The 15,023-nt window shown below is 41.3% G+C and overlaps 1 protein-coding gene across 1 annotated transcript in view; it reads right to left on the bottom strand.

The window, feature by feature from the left end:
• Window positions 1-4,416: 4,416 nt before the first annotated feature.
• pole (polymerase (DNA directed), epsilon) overlaps window positions 4,417-15,023 on the bottom strand; it is an 88,665-nt gene continuing 78,058 nt past the window's right edge. The window contains exons 46-49 of the mRNA XM_078421429.1: window positions 13,758-13,958; window positions 10,158-10,283; window positions 9,454-9,543; window positions 4,417-6,282 (exon numbers count right to left, since the gene is read on the bottom strand). Coding sequence (XP_078277555.1) covers window positions 6,169-6,282; window positions 9,454-9,543; window positions 10,158-10,283; window positions 13,758-13,958 — 531 coding nt within the window. The 3' untranslated portion in view covers window positions 4,417-6,168. The remainder of the gene's footprint in view (window positions 6,283-9,453; window positions 9,544-10,157; window positions 10,284-13,757; window positions 13,959-15,023) is intronic.

Below are 15,023 nucleotides of genomic sequence, written 5' to 3' on the forward strand. Positions count from 1 at the left end.
ATGAGCTTGAGGCTCAGTTAGACATTGGTAGATATGACATTATGGGGATTACAGAGACATGGCTGCAGGAGGATCGGGACTGGGAACTGAATATTCAGGGTTATACTTCCCCTCGAAAGGACAGGCAGGTGGGCAGAGGAGGTGGGGTCGCTCTGTTGGTGAGGGATGAAATTCAGTCCCTTGCGAGGAGTGAAATAGGGACTGACAATGCAGGGTCGCTGTGGATAGAATTGAGGAATTGTAAAGGTAAGAAAACACTAATTTACAGGCCCCCAAACAGTAATCTGGATATAGAGTGCAAGTTGCAGCAGGAGTTAAAATTTGCATGTAACAAAGCTTATGGGGGATTTCAATATGCAGTTAGACTGTCAAAATCAGGTTGGTTCTGGACCCAAGAAAGGGAGTTTGTAGAGTGCCTCCTAGAAGGATTCTTAGAGCAGCTTGTTCTGGAGCCGACCAGAGAGAAGGCAATTCTGGATTTAGTGTTGTCCAATGAACCAGATTTAATAAGGGAACTCAAGGTAAAGGAACCGCTGGGAGGTAGTGACCATAATATAAGTTTTAATCTGCAATTTGAGAGGGAGATGGTTAAATCAGAAGTGTCAGTGTTGCAGTTGAACAAAGGGGACTATGAAGGCATGAGAGAGGAGCTGGCCAAGGTCGACTGGAAATGGATCCTAGCAGGAATGACGGTGGAACAGCAATGGCAGGAATTTCTGGGCATACTCCAGAAGATGCAGGATCATTTCATTCCAAAGAGGAAGAAAGATTCTAATGGGAGTAAGAAGCAGCCGTGGCTGACAAGGGAAGTTAGGGATGGAATAAAACTAAAAAAGGTGTACAACATAGCAAAGAGTAGCGGGAAGCCAGAGGATTGGGAAACTTTCAAAGGACAACAGAAGGTAACAAAAAGGCTGAAAAGATGAAGTACGAGTGTAAGCTGGCCATGAATATAGTAAAAGCTTCTTTAGGTATGTAAAGAGAGAAAAATTAGTAAAGACAAATGTGGGTCTCTTGAAGGCAGAAACAGGTGAAATTATTATGGGGAACAAGGAAATGGCAGAAGAGTTGAACAGGTACTTTGGTTCTGTCTTCACTAAGGAAGACAAACAATCTCCCAGATGTACTAGAGGACAGTGGAATTGAAAGAAATTTGCATTAGGTGAGAAATAGTATTGAGACTGATGGGACTGAATGCTGATAAATCCCCAGGGCCTGATGGTCTACACCCCAGGCTACTCAAGGAGGTAACTCTAAAAATCGTGGACACATTGGTGATCATTTTCCAATGTTCTATAGATTCAGGATCAGTTCCTGTGGATTGGAGGGTAGCTAATGTTATCCCACTTTTCAAGAAAGGAGCGATAAAGAAAACAGGGAATTATAGACCAGTTAGCCTGACATCAGTGGTGGGGAAGATGCTGGAGTCAATTGTTATAGAAGTAATAATGGCGCTTTTGGATTGCAGTAAATGGATTGGTCCAAGTCAGCATGGATTTATGAAGGGGAAATCCTGCTTGACTTATCTTCTGGAATTTTTTTGAGGATGTGACAAGTAAAATGGAAGGAGAGCCAGTGGATGTAGTGTATCTGGACTTTCAGAAAGCCTTTGATAAAGTCCCACACAGGAGATTAGTGGGAAAAATTAGAGCACATGGTATTGGGTAGAGAATTGGTTGGCAGACAGGAAACAAAGAGTAAGAATAAACGGGTCGCTGTCACAATGGTAGGCAGTGGCGAGTGGAGTGCCACAAGGGCCAAAACTATTTACAATATATATGAATGATTTAGATGATGGAATTAAAAGTAACAGTGTCAAATTTGCAGATGCCACAAAGCTGGGTGGCAGTGTGAACTGCGAAGCGGATGCTAGGAGTTTGCAGGGTGACTTGAACAGGTTGAGTGATGCAGTATATAATGTAGATGAATGTGAGGTTTTCCACTTTGGCAGCAAGAACGAGGCAGATAATTATCTCAATGGTGTCAAATTAGGAAAAAGGGAAGTGCAACGAGACCTGGGTGTTCCTGTACACCAGTCACTGAAAGTAAACATGCAGGTAGAACAGGCAGTGAAGAAAGCTAATGGCATGTTGGCCTTCATAACAAGGATTTCAGTATAGGAGTAAAGAAGTCCTTCTGCAGTTGTACAGTGCCCTGGTGAGACCACATCTGGAGTATTGTGTACAGTTTAGGTCTCCTAATTTGAGGAAGGACATCCTTGCTATTGAGGCAGTGCAGCGTCGGTTCACAAGGTTAATCCCCCGGATGGCGGGACTGTCATGTGAGGAAAGATTGGAAAGACTGGGCTGTATTCACTGGAATTTAGGATGAGAGGGGATCTTATAGAAACATATAAAATGATAAAAGGACTGGACAAGCTAGATGCTGGAAAAATGTTCCCAATGTTGGGGGAGTCCAGAACCAGGGACCACAGTCCAAGAATAAAGGGGAGGCCATTTAAAACTGAGATGAGAAAAAACGTTTTCACTCAGTTGTGAATTTGTGGAATTCTCTGCCACAGAAGGCAGTAGAGGCCAACTCACTGGATGAATTTAAAAGAGAGTTAGATAGAGGTCTAGGGGCTAGCGGAATCAAGGGATGTGGGGAGAAGGCAGGCAGGGGTTACTGATTGTGGATGATCAGCCATGATCACAATGAATGGCGGTGCTGGCTCGAAGGGGCAAACGGCCTCCTCCTGCACCTATTTTCTGTTTCAATGGGAGACCACAAGCTGGAGGTGAGAAACCTCAGCATTCAAACTAATGCTATATTCGACTTTGCAACATTCTAATTATACAATGTTCATCTCCTTTATTTAGAGTAAGTCACATATCAATGTTTCCAGGATTGAGCAGTCCGTGAAGGGAGAATTCCCAAGGTGGATTAAACGTTAATGCATTAAATCCTAGAAATGGCTTTCTACAAAAAATACTAGATCAGAAAACTAATTCTATTATTCAAATTCATTCTATTGTTACCAACCTGTATTTTAAGCATTGTTTTTTTATTTCTGGCATTTGTGGAAATATAGGTTGAAAAAAATAGGTCTGACAGGGTGCTGATTTGATTTGAATTTCTTGCAGAAATTGACGTGTACAATTTAGCAGTGATTCATGTATTCTACAAAAGTGACCAGACCAGAAAACGTTGCATGTTCATACCTTAAATATGATGTCAATCCTTGCATAATCTGATTTAATGCCAAAACTACCAGATTTTTATTGTGTAACCAACCAGATTATGCCACACATTTAAACACTCACAGTACCTCAAGAGTTCAAACTCGAACGTGCTTAATTATCCGGAACAATTCGAGCTTACTGCAGCTTTCCAGTTGCATTAAACACAATAACAAGTAAATATACAATCAAAGACTAGGTATTCTCGGTAAACCAGACCACCACAGTGCAACCAAAGTAGTGCAAAGTCTAGCAGTCTCATGGACTTTGCACTACTACCACCTGAGGTTCAGTTGCAGGAAATATCCATCTTTGCATTACTTAATGAGGGAGGATGGAGGAACTCAGTATATTAGGCAGGATCCTTCTTCAGTCTGACACAAAACATCATCTGTCCATTCCCTCCACAGATTACTTCCTACAGCACTTTGTTTTTAGCTCAGGATTCCAGTAAAGCTACAGTTTGTAAGGCCCGCAGCAATGATTAAGCATTGAAATTGATCCTTCAAGAATTGTGTGGGCCCTTGGACCAAGGGCGGCACGGTAGCGCAGCGGTAGAGTTGCTGCTTTACAGCGAATGCAGTGCCGGAGACTCAGGTTCGATCCTGACTACGGGTGCTGCACTGTAAGGAGTTTGTACGTTCTCCCCGTGACCTGCGTGGGTTTTCTCCGAGATCTTCGGTTTCCTCCCACACTCCAAAGACGTACAGGTATGTAGGTTAATTGGCTGGGTAAATGTAAAAAAAAATTTTTTTTTAATTGTCCCTAGTGGGTGTAGGATAGTGTTAATGTACGGGGATCGTTGGGCGGCACGGACTTGGTGGGCCGAAAAGGCCTGTTTCCGGCTGTATATATATGATATGATATGATATGAAGTGGGAATGTTTTTTCCTCCCAGTGCTCTGGATCAATTTGGGCACCAGTAATGGGGATGCAATCAAGGAATAGCATTTGTGTGATTTGGTATGAATTATTCATTAATTGTTCCGAGTAGAATTTTTAGCCAATGTTCAAGAATTTGGCTTCTCAGATATTTATGAGTATACATCAAAGTTTTAATTCTTGCAGGAAATCTCACGAGAATGTTTAACTAAATGTCTAACCAAACTAGAATATGTGGCAATGTACTAAGGAGTCAATATTTTATTTGTATTTCTTTCTAAATCAATTAAAAAAATTGCGACACAATTTAAGAACAAAGTTGAAAATGAAAAAATATTTTAATCAAATGGTGGACTTTTTGCAATAAAGAATACAAAACCAAAATCATTTATATTTTAATTATAATTAACAATAGCTGCAACAGTATCTCCACCAAGAAAGTGGGAGCAGGTGGGAACCACCCAAGATATCAAGGTAAAGATATATTGAGGACTTGCACTCTATGGGACGAGCCTGGTCCAAGCACTTGCAGTGCCCACTCACTGTACTATAGACTGCATTATCACCTACAGTCCTTTTTATCCAAAAGTTTTCAGCAACCAGTTGAAGCAAGTCTTAACCACTCTACCCAAAGGCTATTATACCGTAAAATAATTTTCCAATTCCAATTTTTGTAACAGGAGGCTTTTCAACACAACATCATTTACTCACCCTTCACCTTAGCTGAATACAAGTTAAATGTACAACTATTAGCATCGTCAAATGCACTGCACTAATTTGAAAACAAATGATGCTTTTCTTAGTTTAACCGAATGTCTGGTAGTTTGAAGTAAGATCAGAAGGTGGGCCATGAACCTATTTTGAAATTTGATCTTAAAGACTGAAAAATAGGAAGGACTACTGCATGGGCTGCAAACAGTAAAACTAATAGCATAATTGAACATTTGTAATCTATAATCAGTCATAAAATCTAAGCTTTAATTTAAAAAAAAATTAGACCAAGCACAATTGCTTGTTGGCCTCTGCTCTTGTATATCCTTATGACCCAATTTACTTTGCTTACATGGATCCCTTAACAAATACAAAATTAGTTAAGTTTTCATTTTTTGGTAAACTCCACCTTTCTTGTATGTCAATACAATGAAACAGAGAATTAGAGTGACACATTTTATAGCTTGTTAAAAAAAAATCATTTGTGAATTTCAGATAAAGTTTTAAGCGATACCATGCAATTTAAAATAAACAAGATCACTAATTTGGATACTGGATACTTCCACAGATGCCATTGGGGTTTATTTGATAAATACACTGATCAATGGTTACCAATTTTCTTTTTTTTTGTTACATGAAATGCATGGACTACCAATAAAACCAACTAAAACTACATCTCCTTACAGCTAGCACAGAGCACTTTTGTAGCAATTAAAGTTGACACCACTTGGAAATTACCCAATCATTTCCTGCACATGATGCACAACCACTCTAAGATCCTGTTTTATAAACCTGTGTTAAACATTTTGGAAAGGAATATATTTTGTGAAAGTTGTTCAAAACTTACAGATTTGTACAAAGGTCTATGAGCTCAATATCCTGCAAAAGATCTTAAATTTTACGTGCTATGTCAATTAACCATATAGCAGCAACAGAATTAAAACTCGGATTTGACATTGTAAGTCTGAGGCAAAGTTAAATTGGTTGATTTTAATTGGAACAGTTTATGAAACTTATCCCTTGTAAACATAATGCATGGTGCACTGAAATAGTTTCTTGGCATGTGGTATACATCCACAAATATGAACTGCACGTTATGGAACAAGTTCAATTTAACTTTTGAGCATCAAAAGGATGCATCAAGGTGCATTTGGTGTTAGATGTCCTTACTCTTTCAAGAAATTAGCTTGGCACTGTCAAAAATGTATCTTCAGGAAGAACCTATTATCTTTGAATTGGCCAAGAAGTGAGTTGTTGCCTCCACTGAAATGGAGGAATGCTGGCATATTGAAGAGTTGCTGGCACCAAAACTTTCTTCAACAGGCCTACAATAAGTGATGTCCATAATCTGATTTTATATGCATGTCTGACTTTCATCCAGTTAATTCTTCTGCCTTCATGACTTCAAGTGTGCATTCATCCTAAACATCCAATCAACAGTCTCCATCAGGAAGGGCATGCTGTAATGTGTGGCAATATTCCTAAATACCTGGATTTGTTCCATAAATCTCTGTATGTACACAGAAAAGCAAAAAGGACAAATTAGGCCAGTATTTTAACATCCAAATGCAAGGAAGACTGCAAACTAGCTAAAAGTCAGACATAGAATTGAACAGGATGCTTAAAAGCCCTTGGACCCAATTCTTTCATGCATTTGGCTGAGAATCCCTCCGACCCGTTCCTATCTAAATACTTGTCTAAGCGTATTTTAAACATTGTAATTGTAGTCACTTCCAAAGCATCTTCAGGCGGCTTGTTCATTCATTCATACACCCACCGTCTGTGTGATAAAGTTGCCCTTCTGATCCCTTTTAAATCTTTCCCCTGTCACTTTAACCTATGACCTCTAATTTTGGACTCCCCATCCCATGTAAAAAAAACACTATTTACCTCATTGTTTCATATATATTTATTTCTATTAGATCAACCATCAGTTTGCTCGGCAACAGGGAAATAATTCCCAGCCTATTCAGCCTCCCTTTAAAAACTCAAGTCTTGGTAACATTCACATGAATATTTTCTGTACCTGTTGTAACTTAATGACATTCAGGTATACATACCTACATACCTCCAAAGACGTACAGGTATGTAGGTTAATTGGCTGGGTAAATGTAAAAATTGTCCCTAGTGGGTGTAGGATAATGTTAATGTACGGGGATCGCTGGGCGGCACGGACTTGGAGGGCCGAAAAGGCCTGTTTCCGGCTGTATATATATGATATGATATGATAGTTGGGCAACAAAAACTACTTACAATGCTGCAAGTGTGATCCCGCCTATGAATTGTACAGTTGTAACTTGACGTCCCAACTGGGTGGCAGAGTGCTGCAGCGGTAGAGTTGCTGTCTTACAGCTGGTTTAAATCGAAGGTAGACACAAAATGCCGGGGTAACGCAGCGGGTCAGGCAGCATCTCGGGAGAGAAGGAATGGGTGGCGTTTCGGATCGAGACCCTTCTTCAGACTAATGTCAAGGGAGGCGGCGGGACAAAGATAGAATGTAGTCGGAGAAAGGAAGACTAGTGGGAGTACTGGGAAGAGGGAGGGGATAGAGAGGGAAAGCAGGGACTATCTGAAGTTGGACAAGTTAATATTCATTCTGCTGGGGTGTAAACTACTCAAGCGAAATACAAGGTGCTGTTCCTCCAATTTGCGCTGGGCCTCACTCTGACAGTGGAGGAGGTCAAGGACAGATAGCTCAAATTGGGAATGGGAGGGGCAGTTGAAGTGCTGAGCCACCGGGAGATCAAGTAGGTTATGACAGACTGAGCGGGTGTTCAGCGAAACGATCGCTGGAGGTTCGCCACCTCTAACGGGATCCCACTACTGGCCACATCTTCCCATCTCCTCCACTTTCTGCTTTCCCCAGAGACCATTCCCTCCAAAACTTCCTGGTCAACTTGTCCCTTCTCACCAAAATGACCCCCTCCCCAGGTACTTTACCCAGCAATCGGCAGGAGATGTAACACCTGTCCCTTTACCTCCCCCCTCGGCTCCATCCAAGGACCCAAACAGTCTTTCCAGGTGAGGCAGAGGTTCACCTGCTCCAACCTCATATACTGTATCCGCTGTTCCAGGTGTCAACTTTTCTACATCTGCGAGACTAAGCGCAGATCGTTTCGCTGAACACCTCCGTTCAGTCTGTCTTAACCTACTTGATCTCCTACTTTTAAGAGAAAGTAGGCAGTTAATGGCAAAAATCTTAAGAGCATTGATGTGCAGAAGGATCTTGGATCCAAGTTCACAGCTCACTGAAGGTGGCAGCACAAATTAATAGGGTGGAAAACAAGGCATAGCGTATTCTTGCCTTAATTGTTAAGGGCATTGAATGTACTAGCCAGGAAAGCATGATGCAGCTCTAAAGGACTTTGTTTTGCCCTCATTTGGAGTACCGCGTGCAGTTCTGGTCGCACCATTAAAGGAAAGATGTGGAAGCTTTGGAGAGGGTGCAGAGAAGGTACACCAGAATGTTGCCTGGATTAGAGGCTTTCAGCTACAGGGATATAATTTGTTTATTTTTTGTGGAACGTCGGAGGTAGAGGGGAGACATGATAGAAGTATATAAAATTATGAGAGGCACAGATAGGGTAGACAGTCAGAATTTTTTTCACAGGGTGGAAATGTCCATCACTAGAGGGCATAGCTATAAGATGAGAGGGGGAAAATTTAATGGAGTTGTGCGGGGCAATTTTTTTTTTTTACACAGAGTAGTGGGGGCCTGGAACACATTGCATGGTGATGGAGTCAGATACCACAGTGGTATTTAAGAGGCTTTTAAATGGGCACATTGTTTACTCTATTGTCGTGTTGTTACTTGTGAGCAAAGCACCAAGGCAAATTCCTTGTGTATATATACCGACTTGGCTAATAAAATCTATTCAATTCAATTCAAAAGTACAGGATACAGAAGAATGTGGATCATGTGGATCAAGGGATTGGGAAGAAGGCAGGAACAGGGTACTGATTGTGTATGATCAGCCATGGTCACGATGAATGGCGGTGCTGGCTCGAAGGGCCGAATGGCCTACTCCTGTACCTATTGTCTATTGTCATGTCCAGGCAGATGAGATCAGTTTAACATGGCATTATGTTTGGCACAAACATTGTGGGCCAAAAGGCTCGTTCCTGTGCAGTACTGTTCTATGTTAAGCCTCCAATCTAAAAAACAACCCCCAATACTACCCTCCAATTCTTTCCATCAAGCTAACTTTGCATCCAATCGGCTAGTTCATCCCGGATCTTATGTGATCGAATCTTCCGGATTAGCCCACCATGTAAACAATATTCACACCTTGCCCTGACACCTCTTCAAAAATCACAATATAATTTGAGACTGATTTCTAACTAGAAATTAAGATAATTTCTAGTCATTGTCAGTTTTTCTGAAATTTGAGGTAATGATTATAATTACATCATTTATACAGCAATATTAATTTTATTGAATGTACAGAAATGACAACTTATTCTCCCCCAAGCCAGCAGAAATCATTGCGCTTTTATAGGCTAAACCTGTGTCGCTGTTCGAATCTTTGGAAGGCAACATCTAGGTTGGTCTCTATTAAGATTACTTACCGACTTGATCAAAATAAATAATCTTGTTAAAGGAAGATACACGGTTCCACATTTTTGTGAAAGTGAAGCGGATAAGTACACACACAACATGTTGATGTGAAATAAAACCTACCTTCACAGAAAGAGTTAATTCAAAGTCCCGGGCACAACTACAGTAGATAGGCATGTTAACCTCTTTGACACCTTTGCATTTTGAACAAATCTAGTGAAACAAAAAGGAAATTAAATATTTACAATTTTCAAGTAGTTCAAGCAAGCGAACTTTATAGCTGCCATTCTGGAAAAGGCAGAGAGGCAGTACATGCGAAGAAGTGGTAATTGATTTAGATTACATATTGACAAATGCATTAAATAGCAGACAAGCTGGAAATACAAAATTTAAACAGATTAATTTGTCAAAATGCAGGCACCTTGAGTTTCACAAGTTTCAATTCGCTTGTTCATTTAATACGAAAGTCTGATTTACAGCACAAACTTTTGAAATAATGCACTCAAATTTCCACCTGGTAGCGTAGTTGCGTAAATGTTTAATTTATGTGTTTTTGAGATATATGATGCTTTTCAAGAACACAAACCCCGTGTAAAATACAAGCTCCCTTGCAGATGGATTGGCAACTAAATATCATAATAAACACTGTTTCCTCCATTCAGATTCCCAACTGTATTTTGGAGGAACACTCCATTAGTATGATGGAAATAATCATTTGCTTTTAATCAATTATTCATGACCAGGACACAAAGCGACAATGCTGTAAAATGTTTTCCTCCATAAGGCAATTATGAATCTTTTTACCGAACGATGATGATTTAACATACCAAATCCTGAAGTGTATAGGCCATCATTTTCTTTTTTAATGCTTCAACCAATGCCATTTCTATAGCTTCCGAGTCATAGGCAACCTGGCAATTCGTGCAACACCACTTAGGTAATACTGTACCGTCCTGCCAAAAGCAAAAAAAACATGGCTGCTTAAACACTGGTCCCAAAAACACAAGCACTAACACAACTAAATACATAAAGTACATGTTTTTTTATGCTAAATTTTATTTTCTGGACATATTTTGCAAATGTATTCAGAAAAACAGGAAAACGATTAATGCATGAAAACATTTATAATTAGCTGAATATTCAGCTTTAAATATTGCGATTTGCTAATTATACAAAACTGATTTATTCAATAGAACGCTCAAAGATTTGAAATCATGGTCTGAAGAAGGGTCTCAACCCAAAACGTCACCTATCCAGAAATGCTGCCTGACCTGCCGAGTTACTCCAGTACTTTGTGTCCTTTGAAATCATGAAAAATTGTTGCACATAATCCATTCTGTTCTTATGGATTTGACAAAGCCAAAGGTTGGAAATGAGCTGCAATGCTGTTCTTGCACTGGAGTTGTGACCGTTTCTCCACAGAAACAATGGGCCTTGTTAAAAAGGATCATGAATTGATATGGGTGCTTCGTGGCTAGCCTCTTCCTCCCTGGAATCAAATTGGTGAGACTGAAGTAGAAGATACAACTGTATAACACAGGAACAGGCCCTTCCGACCACCATGTCTATGCCCAACATGATGGCAAGTTAAATTCCTTCTGCCTGTACACGATTCATATCGCTCTATTTTCTGCATATTGATATGCCTATCCCAAAGCCTCAAACTGCACTTTGGCGCAGCAGTAGAGTTGCTGCCATACTGCGCCAGAGACCCGGGTTCGATCCTGACTGCAGGTGCTGGCTGTACGGAGTTTATACGTTCTTTCCATGACCGCTTGGGTTTTCTCAGTGCTCCGGTTTGCTCCCGCACTTCAAAGAAGTACAGGCCTTCTTGTTTGAGTTCCAAGGCAGATGCATTTTTGATAGTCCCCTCATTGCTCATTACCAAGTAGGAGTATTAAATGGTGTTTTCCAGCTTTGAACCCACAAGCACATTTTTCTTCTCGGGATATAAATGTTTGCAAAGGTATTCTTTTCGAGAAAAAGCCTGTTTCATCAACACGGAAGACAAGCAGAGGAGGGTAGTTGCCTCACTCAAAGATTGCCTTGAAATTCTGGGGAAATTCCTTTGCCGCCTGCATGTCTGCACTTGCAGCTTCAGCAGAGACAGATCTGTGCAGGTTACAGCATTGAAACTGTCAAACCAACCTCTGCGAGCTGTGAATGTCTCCGAATATTCCTTTCTCTTGCAGGCATCTTAAGATGCTCCTTGTTAGTTTAACGTTGTGTTTGATCATCCACTCAAATGCAAAGCATATTTTCCATATTCCCCCCCCCAAAAAAAGCTCCTTCAAAGAGTCACCTTCTTTGTTGATAACCATGAGGTAGTAATGGCAGCAGCTTTTATCTTATCTGCATTTTTAATCAAATCAAATCAAATTGCATTTATTGTCATTCAAAAATAAATTTGAACGAAATTGTCGTTACCATGCAGTCACAAACAATAAAGAGCACTGGCACACAACCACACAAGTTTAACACAGACAACCATCACAGCGATTCCTCCAGGCACACCCTCACTGTGATGGAAGGCAAGAAAAGTCTTATCTCCTCCTCCGTTCCTCTCCCGCAGTCAGGTGTCAAACTCTACCTCCAGGCGATTGAGGCTCCCGACTCCCGAAGCCCCCGCCGGGCGACGCAAGGTCCCAGGCTGAGGAGAGCAAGCCGATGAAGGTCCTGAGCCCCCACCGGGCGATGGAAAGTGCAGCGGCTGAGCCACGCAGGGCGATGAAGATCCTGCGAACGGGTCGATCGAGCCTCGCGATTCGGGGCGGTCGAAGCTGCTACGGCTGGAGCTCCCGAAAGCCGGTCGCCAGCCAGGGACCTGCGAGCTCCCAATGTTGCGGTCCACAGGGCCCGCGGCCGAAGCCTCTGAAGGTGGACATGGTAAGTCCAGGCCCTGTGACCGGAGCCTTCAAGGTCGATCCCAGCTGGAGGCCGCCAACTCCATGGCGTTAGGCCGTAACGCGAACGGAGATACGACATGGAAATAGGTCGCATCTCCGTTGAGGAAGAGATTTAGAAAAAAAGGTTCCCCCCGCATATATACACGGCTAAAAATAGGTCATTACATTACATACATCTAAACACTAACAATAGACAAAGAAAGAAAAAGACAGACAAACTGCCGGTGAGCTGCAGCCGCAAGGCGCAGCCACTTCCGGAACTAATGACGGTTCTAAATGTTAATGTTGCCATGTTCAAAGCTTTATCCACAGACGTTCACCAGTTTCCAATCACCTCAACACATGCAGTTTTGCAACCAGTGAGATGCTTTTTCTCGGTACCTTCGATGTTAAATTGTTTAAGTTGCAGACCTTTTATCAGCCATGATGTGTGAAAATTGTGTAGATAATGAAACAAATTCTGTACACGCTGTAGTTGCGTCAGAGTCTGAACTAACAAGACTAAGAGAAAACTGCTAATCGAATGTGCGAGCACTTGTGATGCACTCTGATTGGCAACATGAATGTAAACAAAGGTCGGCTCTCACGGCAGGATGTTTGAATTTATAAACTTTGACTAGTTTTATGGATTTTATTATTAAGGATCCAGAATGAAAGATTGCTCTAGTGAAGCAGCTCTATGCAGGGCAGGACAGTGCTACGTCGGGTATTACCCTGCTCCTTTCACTTCTCCCTTTAGCCTCCGTCACCGCATGGAAATGAATCAAAATTTGATCAACTTCTTATTAGAGCTAATAATCTCTAATACAGACAGTATCCTAGTAACTCTCTTCTGCACCCCTTCAAAAGTCTCCACATCCTTCAAAATCCCTTCTAATAAAGACCAACGTGCCATTTGTCTAATAAATTGTTTCCCATTTCTAGAAATATTCCTTCTGAATTTCATGAATATTTAACAGCTTCTCAAAAAAATACTGTTTGGTATTCTTTCAAATGGCATCACCTCATTCAATTTTTCACTTTTTTACCCATTTGGTTAACCTCTATAGAAAGCTTTTCTAGCTCCTAAAAGATTATTTTCGATACATTTATATATTATTGACAATTTTTTTAACAAAGAGATTAAATTAAATTGTGAATATTTGATTTGCACGCAGAGCGGAATTCCTGACTTTTTCTGGTGTACTCTTCCAGGAACTTCATCAGCATTGGGTAACTTTTTCAATTTTCGTTTGATTCTTAGTGCAAATTATGAGCCCAGAATATTCCATGTGAAGAGCACCATTTCCATGAAACAGAGTGCAGCAAGGTTAATTCTTCAGTTCTAACATTGCAAAACATCTCATTATTAAAAAGCTGCCCAACTTGTCCATGGACATGTTGTTGGTTGATAGACAGATCGGTAGTATCCAAACTACAAATGTTATTTTCTTAGATATTTGCAAAGTCAGAGTTCAGACTCACAATTGCTGCCTCCTGAAACACTGTCAGAATCACTGTGATGAATCACTCTTCACTAACCTGTAAGATGGAAGGGTCTTTGCAGAGATCCAGATCACGGCAGAAATTACAATTTCTGCAGATAATCTCGGGCACTATGTAGGACCGACAAGGGTCTTTAAACTGGGCTTCTTCAGAGAACTCCCCCACATCAATCAGACGCAGAAGATCACGTTTCAATTTGTTAACCTGATTGGTTATGCTTGAATCCAGAGATAAAATCTATTTGGAGAAGACAGTGTGTTACAAATATGGCTTTTGAATAAAGTATACATAACAGCAGCAAGGTTACTTATTTACATCAATACAAGAGCAGTGTTATTTATCCAAACTTTAGCCTCATCAGTCATCTCAGACTACTGCAATGATGTTCTCTTTAGTCAATAAAACAACTCTTCCTTTAACCCTACCTTTATCTTGCCTGTAGCACCTGTACTCTGGAACATTAACCTGTACCCTGGAAGCTGCCAATACTGCCCCTCTCTTGGCTACAATGTCCCAGTTGCCATGAATTCATCTGCTTTACCTGCCCGGTCTCTCATATTGAAATAAATGCAATTTAATCCAACAGTCCCCAATCAGTTTGGGTGCAAACCATCTCTCTCTTCAGCAAGTCACCTCTCCTTGAGATCTCAGTGGTCCAAAAATCTGAATCCCTGCCCCTGCACCAATTCCTGAGCCCTACATTCACCTGTCCTACCTCCCTGTTCCTATCCTCACTGGCACATGGCACCGAGTAATCCAGAGATTACTGCCTTTGAGGTCCTGCTTTTTAACTTTTTACATAATTCAAGTGTATTCACTCTGCAGCACTTAATTTCTTTTCCTACCAATGTCAATTGTGCCAATGTGTAAAAAGATTTCTGGGTGCTCCCCTCCACCTTGAAGATATTCTGCAGCTGCTAGACATCCTGGACACTGGCATCCAGGAGGCAACACACCATCCTGAAGTCTCGTTTGCTGCCACAGAATCTTCTGTCTGCCTCCCCTAACTAACACTCCCATTCCTTCTCTCCAGCGATGCTGCCTGTCCCGCTGAGTTCCTCCAGCATTTTGTGTCTACCTTCGATTTAAACCAGCATCTGCAGTTCTTTCCTACACATTTTGTCCCCTAACTAACACATTTCCTACGACTATTCCTCTCCCTGACTTCATCCTTTCCGCTGTGCCTCGGAGCCAGGAATAGCACCATAGACCTGATTGTTGCTGCTGCTCTCCCTTGACCAGTTGTCCCACCCAACAGTATCAACAAGGGCATATCTGTTCTCAAGTGGCCATGGAGGATTC

The sequence above is a fragment of the Rhinoraja longicauda genome, chromosome 25 (genome assembly GCF_053455715.1).
Source record: "Rhinoraja longicauda isolate Sanriku21f chromosome 25, sRhiLon1.1, whole genome shotgun sequence".
Classification (NCBI taxonomy): domain Eukaryota; kingdom Metazoa; phylum Chordata; class Chondrichthyes; order Rajiformes; family Arhynchobatidae; genus Rhinoraja; species Rhinoraja longicauda.